This window comes from Pogona vitticeps, chromosome 4 (genome assembly GCF_051106095.1).
Source record: "Pogona vitticeps strain Pit_001003342236 chromosome 4, PviZW2.1, whole genome shotgun sequence".
Lineage (NCBI taxonomy): Eukaryota > Metazoa > Chordata > Lepidosauria > Squamata > Agamidae > Pogona > Pogona vitticeps.
The window spans coordinates 2,645,001-2,663,866 of record NC_135786.1 but is presented as its reverse complement, the minus strand read 5'-3'; the positions used below and the strand labels follow the sequence as shown (position 1 = coordinate 2,663,866).

The 18,866-nt window shown below is 55.3% G+C and overlaps 3 protein-coding genes and 1 long non-coding RNA gene across 4 annotated transcripts in view; all 4 read right to left on the bottom strand.

The window, feature by feature from the left end:
- NOL4L (nucleolar protein 4 like) overlaps positions 1-5,583 on the bottom strand; it is a 144,623-nt gene extending 139,040 nt beyond the window's left edge. Inside the window, exon 1 of the mRNA XM_072996607.2 lies at positions 5,185-5,583. Coding sequence (XP_072852708.2) covers positions 5,185-5,532 — 348 coding nt within the window. The 5' untranslated portion in view covers positions 5,533-5,583. The remainder of the gene's footprint in view (positions 1-5,184) is intronic.
- LOC144588812 (uncharacterized) overlaps positions 1-18,866 on the bottom strand; it is an 856,730-nt gene that overhangs the window by 556,236 nt on the left and 281,628 nt on the right. The gene's annotated exons all lie outside the window — the stretch shown is intronic.
- Positions 1-18,866, bottom strand: part of LOC144588813 (uncharacterized) — a 398,202-nt gene that overhangs the window by 345,870 nt on the left and 33,466 nt on the right. The window lies entirely within an intron of this gene.
- On the bottom strand, positions 14,133-15,554 carry LOC144588624 (uncharacterized). The gene is made up of 2 exons (XR_013544249.1): positions 15,378-15,554; positions 14,133-14,411 (listed from the first exon to the last, which is right to left on the bottom strand). It is a non-coding gene; the product is annotated as an uncharacterized LOC144588624 (long non-coding RNA).

The following is an 18,866-nucleotide window of genomic DNA, read 5'->3' as shown; positions in this document are numbered from 1 at the left end:
AGCCGCTGGCCTGAAAACATGTTTGGCAGACAGAGGCCATGCCCCGAGCAAGCTCCTGCACAGGCACGCTCATGCACACACACACACACACAAACACAAACAGAGAGACACACACACAAACCGCCCCAGCCACACCAGAGCTGTCATTAGGAGAGAAGATCTTATCCCCGCCACCGGGGGGGGGGGGGGCGGCGCCCTCTGCACATTCCTCTGTTCCTCTCCTGTCTCCTGGGGACCGCGGATGATGCTTCCTGACTACCTGGCTGAGCAAACCCCAAGCAAAAAAGCATCACGTCAGCACCCTCCGCCGACCGAGCCCAAGGGGGTTTGGCTCAGGGCCCTGCCTGCCTGCCTGCCTGCCCGCCTCCCCAGCAGACCCTGTTAGGGCGTAGGGGAACGAAGAAGGGGCTACCTCGGAGTCGAGCCTTGAAGCCTGGCCGGTGGACGGGGGGGTGGTGGTGGTGGGGGAGGACGGGGAGGAGGTAGGCCCGGGAGAAGACGAGAAGAAGAGACCGTTGGCTAGAAAGCTCCATGGCAACCCTCTTGTGCCGGAGTACCATGTGTGCTGCTAATTGGCAGAGCTAATTGCCCCAGTTAGGAGCAGGCTCTCCGCAGCAGCGCTTTGCCCCTACAAGCTCCCCCCACCCCTGCCTCCGGTCCTGGCAGCCCCCCCCGACACCCCAGAGGCAGTGCCAGCCACCCGAGTCGGGGCAAGGCAAGGCAACCTCCAGGCAAGGTCACCCTGTTCCTTTCTTTCCTCCCCCCCCCCCGCCAGGTGGGTGGGACGGGAAAGAAGGCGTTTGAGCCACAAAAGGGTCTAGGATGCCAGTGGGTGGCCAAACTCACGGGGAGACCCCTGCCTCCACACCCATCAAGAGCCTCTCAGAAGAGGGGCCAACCCAAGATGTGGTCCTGGAACCTGCTCGGGGGGGGGGGGGGCAGAGGCTCCCGGCATGGCTGGACCACCACACCCATCCGCCCAGCCCCACAGCATGGGACGGCCCGAGAGGCAGCCGGCTCTCCCTGCCCCCAGCTGAGGGTGGGAACCAGGCACCGAATCTCACCGGCCCACCCGAGGAGAGCCCAAAGGAGGAACCGCACTCAACGGGTCTTCCGCTCGGCCACATGCCCAGAGACCCCCCCTCAGAAAGGCGACCAGGGCTGCCTGGTCCACCCCTCCCCTCAAAGACCCAGGAGAACCGCCCCGGAGGGGTGGCGCCTCTTGGGCAGTGGACCCAAGCTTCCTCCTGCCCACCCTGCCTGGGGGGTGGGGGTGGCACAGCACCCACTAAGGCACTCGGACCCCCTCCTGCTGCGGCTTCTGCCAAAGGGGGCCTAGAGGGGTCGGGCGGGCAGTTCAAGAGGACAAAGTTGGAAAGGATCGGAGCGGGTCCTCAGGACACGAATCACCCACCCCCCCACCCCCACCCAAGCTCTGCGGCCAAAATAACCAGGTGCCCGCCCCCCCAAAGGCCCTTTTTTTTCCACCAGTGGCTCATGGTTAGTGTGGGTGGAGGGTCTGCCCCCTTCTGCCCAGGGAGTGTGCGGATGGTCCCACCCACCGACACAGATACACACACACACACACACACACACACACACACACACGAGTCTGTCATGGGAAGGAAGGAGGGCACTCCCACTTCCCCCTCCCCAAAGGACGCCCCCCCCCCCCGGCAAAGCTCCTGACCCACATAAATTCTGCCTTTATCCAAGCAGGCGCTTGCTTTCCTCCTCTTGTCCCTGCAAGGAAAGGACCCGCCGGGGAGGCCCTTGAAGGAAGGGGGCAGCAGCCGCGGAGGCTCCCTCCTCCTCGGAACTGGTCTGGTGGGTTTGAGAGCCTCCAGACCAGGCGAGGCTTTGGGGCCGGGTGGGGTGGGGTGGGCCGGTCCCAGGCCAGGCCGGAGCGAGTCCCAGTTCCTCTTGCAACCCTCTCTCCTCTGGCTCGCCTTCCGGCCGGCCGGCCAGCAGGGAATGGCCGGCCCGCCTGCCTCTGGGAATTCAATGGACTGCAATTCCTCGGACACCCCCACCCCACCCCGCCCCGAGGGGCTATGGCTGGGCCGGCTGATTTAAGGGAGGTGTGCAGAGGTGCCTGAGGGAGGGAGAGGCCCGCCACCCCCCCAGGCGCTCTCCCCTCCTCTCTCTCTCTCTCTCCCACTGAGCCGGTCTCCTTGCTTCCTGCTGGTCATGGGCCTTAGAGGCACACACACACACCCCGTCCAGAGTCCCAACTGACCGAGCAAGCAGCAGCTTCAGCAGCAGAGGGAACAGCGGGGGGGGGGGGGGCGGAGGGGATCACTCCCATCACACAAGCTCACAGCAGTGGGGGGGGGGGGGAAGGAAGAGGCAAGAGGGAGATCTGGAGGTCTCTCTCTCTCTCTCTCTTGGGAGTCCCGAAACAAGCACCTCCTTTGAAAAGGCAGGATGCGCCCAAGGAGCGGGGGAGGGGACAGTGGGGGGGGGTGCAGCGGCAAAACAAGCGGAGGACTTGAAATGCACCCCACGGGCACGTCTGTGCAGATCTGCAACTTGTGTGTGTGTGTGTATGTGTGTGTATGAATGCTTTGCATCTCCCTCCCCCCCCCCCAAAAAAATACCCTCCTGAAATGTCCCCAAACAGAGCAGACAAGCCAGACCGGGAAAGGTCTGCTCCAGCCTTCTGCCTCTTGAGAGAGAGAGAGAGACGAGGGTCCCTCCTCCCCAGGAAAGGAACCAGATGGGTGGAAGCCACACAACTTGCGTTGGAATCATTTGCCACAGATGGGCTGCTCTCCATGGCATCATCCTCAAAGCCCCCCCCCGCCGTTCATCCATGCTCGGAAAAACCCTCCCAGGCCCTCCTGATGGCAGGGAAGGGAAAGCCGGGGAGAGCGGAGAGGAGGGATCTGGGGCGTGGGAGGGGGCACGGAGGCAAGGAGAGAAGGATGGCCATGGGGGGGGTCCGTCCATCCATCTATCCATCCTCCCCCCACCCCGTCCATCCCTCGGTCCTTCCTTCCTTCAGGCCAGGCAGGACTTTTCTTCCGCGTGGAGGTTCCTCCCTGAAAACCCCGGAGCTGAGCAGAAGGAGAGCTAAGCCGGTGCCTCCTTCCTGGGGAGGGGAAGAGCGCGCGCCCACTCCTGAGCGCGTGCATGTGCACACTCACAGACACACACACACACACAAGTGCACTTTCCCGGCAAGGCTCCCTCCCAGCAATTGTCTGCCAAGGGCCCCCATCTCTCCTGGGCAGATGGTGCAAAGGACGGGAGGGCAGAGGGTGGGGGGGGCGGTGTGTGTGGGGGGGAGAAGGGAGCAGCCCCCACCCGCCCCTCTCTTTTCCAGGGTGCCCAACCCCACCCTGGCACAGCCAGCTGAAGGAGGGAGGGAGGGAAGGAGGGCAGAGATCCGAATGGCCGGGGTGGGGGGGTGGGGGGGGAGAGAGAGAGAGAAATAAAGATGCCTGCCAAGTGCTGCCCCAGAGGCACCAGGCTCAGCAGCCTCCCTCCCTCTCCCTTCTGCCCCGCTCCCCGCTTGCAGCGGCCGGGAAGGTGAAAGGCTCCGGGCAGGCGAGCGGCCGGGCGGGGCGGGACCCGGACCCTCCCCCCCAAGGGAACAATGCGCGCCCGTCCGGGACGCCCTGCTCGGCCCGGGCCCGGAGGCGAGGCCAGGCGGAGGAAAGGGGCGTGTGGAGGAGGAGGAGGAGGAGGAGGAGGAGGAGGAGGAGGAGGAGGAAGGCTCGCCTCGCCTCGCCTCGCCTCGCCGGCCGGTTCCCATCGGCGGCGCCGCTCCTCCTCCTCCTTCTCCTGCTGCTGCTGCTGCCGCCAACGGCGAGCCCGGCCGGGCCAGGCGGGGCGGAACAATGCCGGAGGGGGCGCGAGCGAGCCAGGCGGCGGGACGGGGGAGGTGGAAAGCCCGGGGCCCCCAAACCTGCGCCCTCCGCCCCCGGCCGGCCCTCGGGAGGGAAGGAGGAGGAGGAGGAGGAGGCGAGCCCCCCCGAGCACCCCCCCGCCCCGCCCCTCCAAGCTGCTGCCCTTGGCCGCTCCCCGGCCGACGTCTTGCGGAGGGGGGGGGGAAGAGGGAGGGAAGGGATCCGGGAGGCCGGCCGGCCCGCCATCCCAGGAGGAGAAAGAGGAGGCGGCGGCGAGGGGAGGGAGGCGAGCAAGTGGCCGAGCCCCCCCCCGCAGGAGGACAGCGGCCGGGAGCCGAGGGGAGGGGACGAGGGGGTCTCCCCCGTGCGCGCCCCCTCCCCGGGCACGCGCCCGCCCGCCCGCGTGCCCGTGCGCGCACCCCCTCCGCCCGCCCGGCCTGCTGCCCGTCTCCCAGCCCCAACCCGAGGGGGGGGGCGACGCGCTCTTCGCGCCTGTCCCAAATTCGGGGCGCGCGCCGGCCCCGGGCAGGAAAGAGAGGGAGAGGGAGAGGGAGAGAGAGAGAGGGCCCCCGCCCCGGGTCCCGAGCGGGCAGGTCCCGGCAGGCAGGCAGGCCAGCCCCGCCCGGGCTGCTCCCCCCCCCCCCGCCTGGCCGGCCGGACCGCCCGCCCGCCCCGGCTGCCCAGCCCCAAGAAGTGGGCCACCACGGGGAGCCCGGCCAGGGCGGCCAAGGGGAGGGGAAAGGGGGGGGGGCCACCAGCCAGCCAGCCGGACGGGGGTGGGGCGGGGTGGGGGGCGCGGCCGCCTCCCCCTCGCCTCCTCGGCCGCGGGACATTGGGGTGGGGTGGGGGACTGCGCGGGGCCGTCCTGCCCGGGAGGGAGCGAGCGCTCTGCTTGCCAAGAGGAACCCCCTCTCCGGAGAGGGAGCGAGAGAGGGACGCGCACACAGAAACAGAGACACACACACACACGTTGCTAGCCCCCCCCCCGGAGACTCCGCCGCCCTGTCGCGGAGGGGGCGCGGTCGTCCTCGGTCTCGCCTCCCCCCCCCCCGTCCCTCAATCCCTGCCGGGGAGAGATGGAGAGAGAGCCGAGCGCGCCCTCCTCGCCAGCCAGCCTCGGGACGGGACGGGACTCGACGGGACGGGACAGCCCGGCCGCCCTCCCTCCGCCCCTCGCCCTCGGGACCCTGCAGTGCCGGGGGAGGGTCGCGCGGGCAGGCAGGCAGGGAGAGACAGAGGGGGGCACACACGGATGGAGACACCCCCCCACCCACAACCCCAGAGGGCACACGGAGGGAGAGGGGGGGGAGGGGAGGGGGGGCGCACTGACCGTTCCCGTCTTCACCGGCACATAGACCACCACTTGGCCCATCTTCGGCGCGTCTCGGGCGCCGTCGCCCAGGCGGAAGCCCTTGGAGCGCACCCAGAACTGGAACTTGCCTTTCTCGCCCCCGCCGCCGCCGCCGCCTCCACCGCCGCCCCCGCCGCCGCCTCCCCCCTGCAGCACCTCGGCGATGCGCTGGTACTTGCTCCGGGTCACCGTCTTGGTCTTGGCCGAGTCGCCGTAGGTGCGCAGGCACCACTCCCGGAACTGCCGCCCCAGCTCGCTCTCCCCGGGGCGGCTCCCGCTGGCCGAGCGCAGCAGCAGCCCCGGCGGGGGCGGCGGAGGCTTCGGCATGGCTGGGATGGGATGGGCTGGACCGGGCAGGCAAGGCGGGCGAGCCCCGGTCCCGGCCGGGCAGCGGCGGAGGCGCGAGCGAGCGCCGCGGCGCCCTCCTGCTCCCTGGCGCGGCGGAGGCGGGGAGCGAAGGAGCGAGCGAGCGAGCGAGGCAGGCAGGCAGGCAGGCTGGCGGGGAGGAGGAGCCCTCGGCCGGCGGGCGGGCGGGCGGGCAGGGGGACTGGCTGGCTGGCCGGACGGACGGACCAGCAGGGACGCCCGGGAGCAGCAGCAGGAGCACCGCCGCCACCACCGCCAGCAGCAGCACCCGGAGCAGCAGCGGGGCCGCCCCCAGGCGCCGGCGGGAGGGCTCCTCCTGTGCCGGGGCCAGCCCGCGCTCGGCCGGCGGGGCGCGTCAGCTCCTCCTCCTCCTCCTCCTCCCTCCGCTCGGCTTCTTCCTGGCCCCCGCCCGCCCGCCCGCCCGCCTCTGCCTCTCCGGACCCGCCGCGGGATCCCACCTGTTAGAGCCGCTTCGCCTCCCCTCCCCTCCCCTCGCCGCGGGCGCAAGGACGGGCGGCTGGCCGGGGCTGCTGCTGCTGCTAGTGGCGGTGGTCCCTGCGGCCCCTCCCGGGAGGAATTGGGCTGGGTGGGGCGCGGCGGCGGCGGCGGCAGCAGGAGCCCAGGGACGGGAGGCAGCGCCGGGCCAAGGGCGGGCAGGCGGGCGGTCAGGCGGGGAGGGAGCGCCCCGGGGGCGCGGCGCCGGCCAGAGGGGGCGCTCCGAGCGCCTGCGGGCCGGCCGGCCGGAGGGAGGGGGAAAGGCGTCGACAAAGGCGCCCGGCCGGCCGCGGGGGGGGGCGAGGGGGTGTCCCGGCCGGAGGAGGAGAAGGAGGGGGGGCACGCGCGGGAGAGAGAGAGCGAGAGAGCGAGGCGCGCCAGGTGCGCCCCGGGCTTGCCTGCCTTCCCCGCCGCCGCCTTCCTGCGCTCGCCTTTGGGCTGCACGTGGCCGCGGCTGCGGGACGGCGAGGGGCGGAGCGGCGGCGGTGGGGCGGGGGGGGGTCCAGTCCCGCCCGGGCAAGGTCTCCTTTGGATTGCACGGCCTCCCCCGGGACCTGGCTCCTGGCCCCCGGTTCAAGCGGCGGAAGCCCCTGGCCCGAGGAGCAAGGAAGGCGCCGGCGGGTGGGCGCACGTGCCGAACGCCCTCGGCGCCCTGGGAGCGGGCAGGGAGCCGCGGTGTCCTTGAGCATGTACAGAGGGCCCGCCCGGCGGAGGACTAGCGGTCGACCTTCAAGGAGGAGAGGGCGCCCTGGCCCTGAGCATGCGCGGGGCGCCTCCCCTGCCCCATGGAGTGCCCAGTTACAGACCCCGGTGGCTTTTTTTAATGTGCTGTTTTTAAAAAAGAAAAGACGACCCCCCTCCCTCCCATCGACACTCCTGCAGGGGTAGACATCCGGCTGAAATCCGGGTAGACTTTGTTGCTGGTGCCGATTGGAACGCTAGCATGGGCAGCGCGCCTCTGGGCACGTGCAGAGTGCTCTGCCATCCCTAGTGAGCCTCGGCTTAGGGATGCGCGCAGAGGACGCCGCGAGGCCCTGAGCGCCTCCGCTGAATGCCTCAAATCATCCTCGCCCGCCGGGCGCTACAGGTGTCTCCCCCCCCCGCCCGCACCCCCCACCCCCGCAGAGCTGCCGCTGCCGAAAGGTTTGCACGGGCCTGAACTGGCCAAAGGTCACCATCCCCGCGCTGCGAGGCGAGGGGAGGCGAGGCTTATCTGCCCGGCGCTGGCCTTCCTTTCGCCATCTCATTTCCCTTTCCGAGGGGCGAGGGACGCACCATCTGGCTGGAACCAGTCGGCGCCTGGTTACGCTTTCCGGGGCCGGGCGGGGGGGGGGGCGGACGACCTCGGGCGGGGGCCGGGCTGGGAGAGCGCGAAGGGCCGGAGAGCTCCGGACGGGCGGCGGTTCCCGCGAGGCCGGCGGCCTCTGGCAGGGCTTCGCCTCCGGACAGCCCGGGCCTGCTCCCCCGCGCGGATGCCTGGGTGGGTGCGAGGGGGGGGTCCAAAAGACACACACCCCTCCCGCGCGCGCAGCAGCGAGAGGAGAGGGTCGCTCGCCCCCAAAGAGGCCGAGGGGCTTCCCCAGTTCTCTCCTCCCAATCTCCCTTTTAACCGGGAAAGAAGGGAGTAATATTTAAAACCCACCGGGGGGCACATTATCAAGCCTCCCCCCTTCCACCAAAATTCTAGGGTAAGAGGTGTCCACAAGGTGATCCCATTTAGAATACAGTAGTTTCCCCTTTGTGCCTGTAGATACTAGAAAGACACCCCCAGCGTGTTGGACCGCTTAAAATCAGTTTGATCTCCCCTAAAAAAAATTAAAAGTTTTGATGATGCCTGTTCACTATAGGCATTCCAGAGACACCCAGTTGGCCTTGAATTTTGCATTAGACAAAATTCCATAGTACATCCATCCATCCATCCACCTATCCATCTATCTATCCATCTATCTATCTGTCTGTCTGTCTGTCTGTCTGTCTGTCTACCTACCTATCAACCTACCTACCTGCCTGCCTGCCTGCCTGCCTGCCTGCCTGCCTGCCTATCTATCTATCTATCTATCTATCTATCTATCTATCTATCTATCTATCTATCTATCTATCTATCTATCTATCTATCTATCTATCTATCTATGAGCCAATTAACACACTGGAGTGGGATAAGAGACTATCTGTATTGTAAGGGGGAGACAAAATGTTGACCCCCCCCCTGGAATTTTTGTTCTGCAGTTTCCTGTAAAGGTCGGGGTCAGAATGTCCCCTGGAGGCCAACATCACGGCCATTCCCAATGTCACGTTTGTGTCCATGTCGTCTGCCTTGCAACGTAGAAAACCCACAGTCTTGTTCTTCGTTAAGCAGAAGGGGGAACCACGGGCAAGCACTGGGGGGATCACACGCTGAGTGATGAATGGGTCTGTGAAACCATCATCTTGTGGATGATGTTTTTCAATCCAGTAATAACGCTGCCAGAGTAGAGAGAGAGGGGACAGGGTTAAATGCCTGGGTCCAGTCTGCGTGTCCTCTTTTGCTCTTGCTGGCAAATAACACATTAAAATTGTGTGACTCGTCTGTAAAGAAAGAGGAGAACCTAAGGCAGGCGGGAGGAAGCAGTCCTGGCCCGGGACAGGGTGAAGACCACCGTGGGGGGGGGGCTTAAATGGTTTAAGGTGAGAAGCATGGATGATGCGAAAGAGCTTTTGGAACAACAAACCAGTTATTTCTAGATACCAGTCTGGCATGGCAGACCTCCCACCATCACCACCACCACCCCAGACTAAATGGGACTTGTAGTGTGAGAAATGTCTGCTTTAAGCCCTTGAATTGTGAACTTCTTTTGCATGTGTTCGTCTCTTAGGGCATAACCACAGATACAGGTGTTTTTTGAAGCACGTAGTGTTTGGGAATGGAAGGCATGTAAGCTTATATTGCAAGGTGTGTGTTTCAGGACTCCTGTGGCCCTTAGGCTGTTGCCCAGTTGTGCTGAGAGAGTGAGGCCGAAATTCTAATAGATTGCTTCCAAGCTTCCTACACGGGAAAATCCAGCTCCTGTCTGTCTTTGGGCCACTGTTTAGGCTTTTTTGGGGAGTTTTTGGCCTCCAGTGTAGAATGTTTTGGTTGTGCCAGGAGACGAAATCCTTTTTCTTTCACTTGGATTGGATTTTAAAACAGCCTCACCCACATGCCAGTGTGTTGGTGTGTTCATTAAGATGCCATCGCCTCTGCTCACTGATCGTTGCTTGCTGGTATTTTATTTATTTATTTTTCATTTTATTCCCCTTATACCTCCCAGGCTTTGACCCTCCGCATCTCACACGCTGAGAGACCCATGGAAAACCATGTTTGGGCCATTCCTGATGCAGGAAAGGACTTGATGACTTTCTTAATTTTTCCTGCAACACATTGACACGGAAATTCTTTCAAAATTCTGGGATTTGCTCGTCTTTTTGAGCATTCTTGAGACCCTTACCTATTTTTGCAGCAACATACTAAGATGGCTGCCCCTCTCGGCGGTTTTGGGGGAAGCCTCCACCTGGATGGTTTGTTTGTCCTCAAGAAGGGAGAAATTGTACACTGGACTATTGATACAAAAACTCCCGTTCACGTGGAAGATGATGGGGCAGAAGGCAGGGGCTCCCTGTGTTTGGCACAGAGCGAAGATGGACGGCGCCACCCCCTCCTGGCCTCAATGTTTTTTTCTGTAAAATCGGGAGAACAGCCCCTCAGTTCCTCACTGAGGGGCTGTGATGAAAATACAAATTATTTATTTGTTTTATTTATTTATTAGATTTCTATCCTGCCCATATAGATAAAAAGGTCTACTCTGGGCGGTTTATAAATTTAAAAACAATAAAACCAATAAGCATATATTATAAATCCAAGATGGCAAAAGTATAAGAAATTAAGATATGGCAGGAGGGAAAGCCTGCCCAAATATCCAGGTTTTAAGTTTATTCCTGAAAACACCCAGAGAAGGGAGCCAGGCGGATCTCCACGGGCAAGTTGTTCCAAAGGTGAGGGGCCACTGCCGAGAAGGCCCGGTTCCTCGTTCTTTCCTTCCAGACCTCCCTCGGTGTCAGGCCCCTCAGCCGCCCAGCCTGGCTGGAACAAGTGACTCTGGCAGAACTGGGTGGGAGAAGGCGCTCTGCCAGATATTGAGGTCCTAAACCATTTAGGGCATTATATGTCATCGTAAAACTTTGAAATCAACGCGGAAGTGAATGGGCAGCCAATGCAAGGTGGCCAGCGTGGCAGAAATACGGTGGTACCTTTTCACCCCACTAAGAAGTCTGGCTGCCACATTCTGCACCATCTGAAGTTTCCGCGTCAGTCTCAAAGGCAGCCCCAGTAGAGCACATTGCAGTAGTCTAATCTCGAGATTACGAGCGCATGGACCAAAGTGGTGAGTGCCCCCACATCAAGATAGGGACGCAGCTGGGCAATCTGCCAGAGATGGAAATGTGCGGTGAATTCCAAGGGCTGGAGGCAGGAACCTGGGAAGTCACCATGGGCTGATTTAGAACATCACTCCCTCTAGATCGGCCCTGTTGCCGCCCATGGTTTCCCTTTTTAGGCGGGCCATGAGCTTGTCCCTGCCAGCTTCTGCAGAGCGTCCCATAAGCAGCAAACAGTTTTAAACGTGAAAAATTTAATGTTTTAATATTGATCTTAGCTCCCATTTTAATATATAATTGTTGAATTCTTTTGTAATATTGGTATACTTACTGTTTTAGCTTTTAAATGCTGTTATCCAGTAATAATAATAATAATAATAATAATAATAATAATAATAATAATAATAATAATAATAATAATAATAATAATAATAATAATAATAAACAGCATTTAAAAGCTAAAACAGTAAGTATACCAATATTACAAAAGAATTCAACAATTATATATTAAAATGGGAGCTAAGATCAATATTAAAACATTTAAAACAACAGAGCAACACCCTTCATTTAAAATAAATAAATAAAACCCTCTCAGGCAGCCAGTCATTGAGGGAAAGCCTGCCTGAAGAGAAAGTTCTTTGCCTGCTTGGGAAAGAAGGACAAAGACGGGGTAAGGCAGGCCTCCAGTGGGAGGGAGTTCCAGAGTCTCCGGGAGCAGCCACAGAAAAGGCCCTCGGTTGTGGTGAACAATTCCAACGTGTTGCTGACATTACGTAGTTTCCACATCAGCCAAACACCAGCCTTGGCTCAGACAATAACATACTTTGGTCTGATGCATGGATCCATTCACAGAAAGGCTCAGCCTGCAAAGTTTATTTCTGTTATCGTTATCACTGTACAGTATTCATGTTTCTGTTTCTCTGTATCAGTTTTATGTCTCTTGATGAAGGTTCTTCACAGTTGTTGTTCCACTCTTTTGATCTACTCTCTGTATCTTCCTCCCATCACAAAATGTTTACAACCATCCTCGTCAAATCTGCTCTAACAGTTAGAATGTTTTTCCTGATATTCAACCGAAATCTGGCTTTTTGTAACTTGAGCCCATGGTTGTGTGTCCTGCACTCTGGAGTGATCAAGAACAGATCTAGACACAATCCTCAAGGTGAGGCCTAACCAGTACTGAATAGAGGGGGAATAGCACCTTGCGGGATTTGGGGACTATATTTCTAATAATGCAGAAATTATGTTTACTCACAAATAAGTCCCACTCTATTAATTGGAACTTACTCCCCACTGAAATCTTTCACAGAATTGTAGCTTTTTAAAGTTGCGGCATCTCGCCTTAATTTGCTTTCCTTGTGGGACATTTCACCTAAAGCGCTACCAAGAATCCGTAAACGGGTGTTCAAATTTAAAATTAGTTTTGTAAGAGCTGAGCTGTGTGACAAAAACTGGGAAGGGTTGAGTACCCTATTAGGCAAAGAGGACGAGGAAAACAATAATTGAAGGAGCCGGAGCTCCTGAACGAATTTAAATAAATCTGCCTGGTGCTGCCAGGTGTCACCAGACCAATTCTTTGAACCAAGACTTTGTGAAATTATTTGGCACACAACAGTGATTTCCGTGCATGTCCTGTCCACACCTGTGGTGCTCGCATAGAAGAGACGTCCATGTGCCTTAATGCTTCAGGTGGGTCACCGGAAAAATTGAATATCTACGGTTCACCTCTCTAACGTAACAGTCCTGTAAAAGTCTGTTGAACAATAAACACATTGTTTTCAGTGGAACTTTAAACAAATAAATAAATAAAAATTGAAGGTATGGTATTGCATCCTTAGTTGAAGATTTGAGGTGAAACTACACTGCAATGTATTCCACCATTTGTGAGAGTTGGCATGGTTGAAATCAGTACTTACTGCTGACGAAGCAACATAAAGCTAAGTGCAGGAAAGTTTGGTCTTTTTCCATGGGCATTCATTTATTATTGTTCTGCTGACAGGGAGTGGTTTATTTTGGACCAATTCAGCTGGCATAGCTCCCCCCCGCCCCATTTTTTGTGCATGTAATTTCCTATCTTGATGCAAAAGGGCATGTTGCAAGGGGACAATGATAGCGTCATGTTTTAGTTGCAGCTGGATAATTCTCCTCAACTAGGTGCCTGCAGTTTCCCCTCCTCTGAACAATTTTTTCTGCTTTTTAAAAAATTATGCTTATCAAATTTAGCACCGTATCAGGTGAGCGCTATGTCACTTCTGAAAAATGAAAAAAAACTAAAAATGAAACAATTTAAAAGAGGGCACAGGGGAAAGGATGGTATTCATAGGGTGGGCTGTGTTGTGTGGTCTCTTGCAAATGAGCAATTAATCAAATTGGTGTGGACGACTACAGCAATTTCAGCCGCAGAACCCACCAGGGACCCAGTTTAAAAAACTTTAGAGCAAATTGTAATCACACCCTTACCTTAATACAGATGGGGTTGTTGATTTATGTTGTAGGAGGCGTTCTATGATTCTTTTAGGTGAAAAATAAGGGAGTTGCATTATTCCCCCCCCCCCATTTTTTTGTCTCTCATAAGCCACTGCTCCTTCCAGCCTCAGTGTGGATCTTCAAAAGTGGGCCACCCGGGGAAATCTCTGCTCCTCTTTGCTCCTTCCCACAATTAGGCCTTACATAAATTTCTGTGGGGGGATTGAAGAAGTTTTCTTGCTGCCTCCCCCTGATTACACCAGCCCATCCCCAGTAGAGCGAAACTAGGCCTGTTCAAACTCAGATGTCCCCCCCCTTTGTCAGCCAGAGGCAATGTGTGTCAACACCTACCTCTACTGCATCATAGAATCCTAGAATAATTGAGTTGGAAGGGACCCTATAAGGCCATCCAGTCCAACCCGCTGCTCAAGGCAGGAATCTAAAAGCAGTTCAGACAAAGGGTTGACCATTTTTCTCTTGAATGCCATCAGTACTGGACTTTCTGAGGTTATTGGTTCCGTTGTCGTACTGCTCTGTTAAGATATTTTTCCTGATATTCAGTCTAAATCTGGCTTCCTGTCATTTGAGCCCATTGTTATGTGTCCCGAACTCTGGAACGATTGAGAACAGATCCTGTCTCTCTTTTGTATGTAATACCTTTCAAGTATTTGAAGACTCCTATCCTATCTTCCTTCCCTCTTCTTCTCTCAAGGCTAAACAGGTCCAGTTTTTGCAGCCTTTCCTCATAAGGCTTGGTTTCCTGTCCCCTGATCATCCTTATCGCCCTCCTCTGAACTTGCTCCAGTTTATCAACTTCCTTCTTAAGATATGGTGCCCAGAACTGGACACAATATACTCAAGGTGAGGCCTAACCAGTGCTGACTAGAGGGGGACTAGCACCTCGCTGGATTTGAAGACTATACTTTTGTTAATGCAGCCTAAAATAGCATTTGTCTTTTTTGCAGCCACATCACACGGTTGGCTCAGATTCAACTTTGATCAACATGTCATCAATGCGCATTTATGAATGCCACAACATCCTACAGTGTTCGGCTTGCCTTTTCTCACAGGAGGAAGGTTTATTTCGAATGGCAGCCTGTCTGGCCAAGCACCTTCTCAGTTTTTTTATTACAAAATGAATTAACACAATAGAGGAGAGAGGCGACACCCTGCACAGAGATGTTGAAAAGCTGGGTCTCAGGCTTCAACCCGGGGGAATGACAGAAAAATCTCTCTCTACAAGTGAAATACAGTACTGGTCAGTCTGTAGACTTGCAGAGATGTGGTTTTAGTTCCGTTGCACGCAGGAGAAAATTAATTCTGCCTTACTCCTGAGATTATTTGATCAGGAAGAATGCAGAGCAATGGCTACCTTCTCCAGTGAGGCGATGCAGGTGCTCCGTCTCAGGTGGAGGAAAAATCTGGGACACAGACGCCTTAGCTCGTAGCATTAAGGACAATTTTGGGCGGGTGTTGGAGGATCTGAAAAACTAACAAAGCACAAACACTTGAAGTTTAATCAGTTGCAATTGGAGTGATTTAATCAGAAGGCAGCCTCCCCCCCCCCCCCGGCTTCGGCCACCTTCTGCCTCAGGGAAGCTGCTCCATAAATACAGATAAATACAGAAGCTTGTTACAATAGAGAGCTGGAAAGACAAGGGGGGGGGAGAGAGAAACAGCCCTGACGGAGGGTTTTGGGGAGCTGTAGTACCAAAACTAGTCCCCCAAATTCTAGATTTGACGAAATCTCTCCTGCTTCCCACTCTGGCTAGACAAAAGTTTCAGCCACATTGAGTCACCAGCCTGGGTGTGTGGGTAGGTGGTTCTGGGAGATGTTATTTTTAAAACAATCCGAAAGCTCTCTGGATCCAACCAAAGGTTTGTCGTGCCTGGCATCCTGCATCCTGCACTGACCAGCCAGATGTTTATGGCTTCTTGGGTGGAGAAGGAGGTGGGGGATGCCAGGCCTGTTGCCAGCTGAATGAGAGATGGGGGTCTTCTCTCTGCCTTAGCTGCCTGGAAGGGCTGGCTTTTAGCCACAATGCACCAGTGAGAGATGGGGGGGTCACTGTAACTATAAGGCTGTGAAAACTGTGAGATCTGCAATAGCAAAAATAATAATAATAATTAGTGGTTAAACTGCAGTACTGCAGTCAAGCCTCTGCTCATGATCTGAATTCAGTCTCAACAAGCTGTAGTAGCCGAATCAAGGTTGACTCAGCCTTCCAAGTTCGGTAAAATGAATACCTAGCTCGCATGTGGGGAAAGGTACTGCTTGCACAATTAGGTTGTAAACTGCCCAGAAAGTGTGTTAGCACTCTGGGGCGGTATATAAGTAAAAACAACGATAACAACCACCTGGTGCTACTGAAATCTGCAAAGGAGGGCCGACAAAATGTCTCCCAGCAGACGGTGCCAGTCGTACAGCTAGATCTCCCCACAAAACGGGGGCTTACCTTACTTCGCAATCAAGGGTGGGCAAATTTGTGTTTCTGCAATCGAGCCCCACAGCCCTGCACACCACGGCTTTCGCTTCTCTGCTGTTGTTCCCCATAATTACTTCCCTCCACACCCGCCCACTGACAAAACCCTTGGGTTTCTCTACACTCCTTAGCAGGAAGCGCACAGAGAAAAGGAAGGGCCGTTATCAAAATTAGGGTTGCCAACTTTTTCTTTTATTGATCCCACATGCTGTTATTAAGCAGCTAATCTAACATCTGCAGGTGATAAACATTATTGGGATGTCTTCGCAAGCTTCACCTGCTGATTTATGTATATCAAGTTGCTATAAGGGAAGAAGAAAAAGATGTATGCAGATGTTTAGCTTTTTCCCCCCCTGTGTGTGTGCCAGCTGGCATTCCTCCAAGAAATATAGTCATTTCTAAGGCTTACTTCTTTCTCACAAACAACAAGCCAAGGTGGGCGGCCTGTGACGATTCTCTCCACCTCACTTTGTGTGTTTGTGTGTGGGGGTGTGTGTCAAAACTTAGAACTCAGGACTTGGTACCAAAGAGTTGGAGTCGGACTTGGGATCTGGACCCAAATAATTGCAGACGTCCCTGGAACTCGCAGGCACTTGGTTGGTTGAGGCCTGAACAGATCTTTGTATTCCATTTCTGTATATGCAGAGAGGGTCATAAGAAAATTCCCTTTGCGGAGAAGGCCCTCTATATAAAAACCCACAATGTTTGAGGTTTTCTGAGTTAATGGTAAAGCAGTGAATTCCTGCATTGATAGAAGGTGGAACTAGATGACCTTTGAGGTGCCCTTCAGCTTGTGTGGAACATTTCTTTCTTCCTCCCTCCCTCCCTCCCTCCCTTCATTCATTCATTAGATTTCTATCCCGCCCTTTTAGACAAAGTCTACTCTGGGAGGGTCCCATTAAACATTGTAAACTAAAACAGTTAAAAACAATTCAAAACTATAGTGATTAGTAATGCTTGGTAATGCTCAAGATGGGAAAACAGAAAATTATAATAAAAATAAAATCAAGTATTGACAGGAGGGAAGGCCTGCCTAAAGAGCCAAGTTTTAAATCCTTCCTTCCTTCCTTCCTTCCTTCCTTCCTTCCTTCCTTCCTTCCTTCCTTCCTTCCTGTTTGTTTGTTATTTTGTTTGTTTAAAATATTTTTACCTCACCTTTGTAGTTAAAAATATTCAAGGCAGCTTGCGTCAATAAATATGCACTATTTAAAAGATAAAAACAGTAAGTATATATTTTAAATATTTTAAAAGAACTAAACAAATATTACATTTTTTAAAAGGAAATAAAATCAATACTAAAAACACATTCTTTCCATTGGCAAAATAGGCATGCTATGGATTCACTCTTCAAATGCCAAGTGCAAAGTTTTACATTGTTTTGAAATGTGTTTTTAATATGCTTTTAATGCCTTTTTTATTAACACCTTGATTGTCTTTTTTTGCGAGAAAGGTGGACTCTAACTGTAATTCATAAAGGCAGATCAGACTCCCGGGAAGGTGAACCAGGTATGCCTCCTGCTTTCCCCTTCAGCCGGTCACCTGGCCGCCTTGAGTTGCTCAAGGGAAGCCTCTTTCTGCCCCTGCTTGACCCGCTGCGTTGGCCCTGCTCCCCAGTCGTGTGAGCCCTGCTGTCCTTCTGCCTCTAGCCTCTTCCTCCTCATGTGGTGGGCTGAGCACTGGGCCTGCCAAACAGCAATCTGCGCATGTCCTGCTGCCCACATGCGGAGCAATCCAGGCTTTAGAACATGGAGCCGGCAGGCAGCCGAGAGCACTGGTGCCGCGCGGTCGTTGCTGTCGTGGGTGGGAGGTAGCAGCCTCTCAGATGCGCCAGGCTGGCTTTTCCCTCCGTCAGAGCAAGAGAGGGAGAGGGAGAAAGATGCTAAGAGGAAGGGGCTTCCTCGCCCTGCAAATGTCCTCAGGTGGTTGCGGAGACCAGGGAGTGCCCCTCTGGCTGCCAGGCCCATCACGAGATGTAAATTCAAACGCCAACCTCCTTTGAAGGGTCTGCTTGGTCATTTTGTTCGCTTTGATTTCCAATCCATTGCCCAGCTTCCCCAGTTCCATCTGGCTCCGTGGTGTTGCTTGTTCCAACTTTGTTGGCCATGCCAGCTGCCCCGTACGACAGGTGGAATCCTTGCCTTATTCCTAGTGAGTGGGTTCAAGGCTTTACCGGGTAAAGGAATACAACAGAGAGTCTCTCCAGAAAGCCAGAGACTGGACAGGAGGAGGAGGGGAAAACGGGAAGAAAAGAGCTTAAAGAGGTGGTCAGTTAACTGGGAATGCTGACTCCACAAGGGGGGTTCCTTTTAGTTTCCGGCCTGTTCCAGCCAAAAGTGTTGGGGGCAATTTGAAAATGACGTAGAATGTCGGCAGCCAAGGAGGGTGCTGTGCCCTCGGTTCCTCTGTCCACTTTGGCTTCTTCACCTGCTGTTGGGTTGCTATGATGCCACAGAATATTCAGCAGCATTCTAACTGTTCAAGGGGAAAGGTGATAGCATTAAAAAAATTGGAAAAACAACAACAACAAACCAAATACTGTATTTAAAAGAGGAACAAAACAAAACCCCTACAGATAAAGCTGAGAGGAGCTTTGTGGAAAGAAGACGCAGAGGACAGCAGGGCTGTCAAATGCAGACCTGGAGAAATCTCTGGGTTCCACTAGAAGGTGTCCAGTGCCCAGAAAGAGAAAATTCCACACATTGTCGTTTCTTTTGGCACTGGAGTATTGCAATGGGATCTGGTGTACCTGGTAGGCTGTTCCTCTTTCCTTTTCCCGCTATGCATTTACACAACTCTATAAAGAGTAGGCAGGTAACAACAGTGGGCCCAGGGCCCATTTTCTTTGAATATAAGCCTAGAAGGATGGAGCTGGAAAGGGTCAGCAAGGCCATCGAGTCCAAAAAACCCCACCCCGCTCAAGGCAGGCATCGAAATCCAAGCAGATCTGACCGAGGGTGGTCCGATTTTCTCTTGAAGGCCTCCAGTGTTGGAGGGCTGACCACCTCCCGAGGTCATGGGTTCTATCGTCGTACTGCTCTAACAGTTAGGAAGTTTTCCCTGATATTCAACTAAAATCTGGTTTCCTGTAACTTGAGCCCATTACTAGGTAATAGTTTGTGGCTAAACAAAAATAGGAATCCCCAGGCAGTAATCTATTCAGAAGGCAATTGCTGTCTTTTTGTGTTCAGGAAGTAGTGGTATAAACACTGCTTGTGTGTGTCCGCATATAGGCAAGTAAGTTAATTTGCACACAGAGAGAACACTACAATGTTCAATATTTCTCTGCCTGGAGCTCCAGCTGCAGAAGCTGGTGCTGGTTGTGTGCCCGGTCTCACACAACCAGCGTCTTGTCCAGCTGCTGTGGCAGATTCTGCACTTGGAGCTTTGCAGACATGTCACATTGAGTATTCATGCGAAAGGCAGGACATCACCTTGCTGACAAAGGTTCCCAAAGTCAAAGCT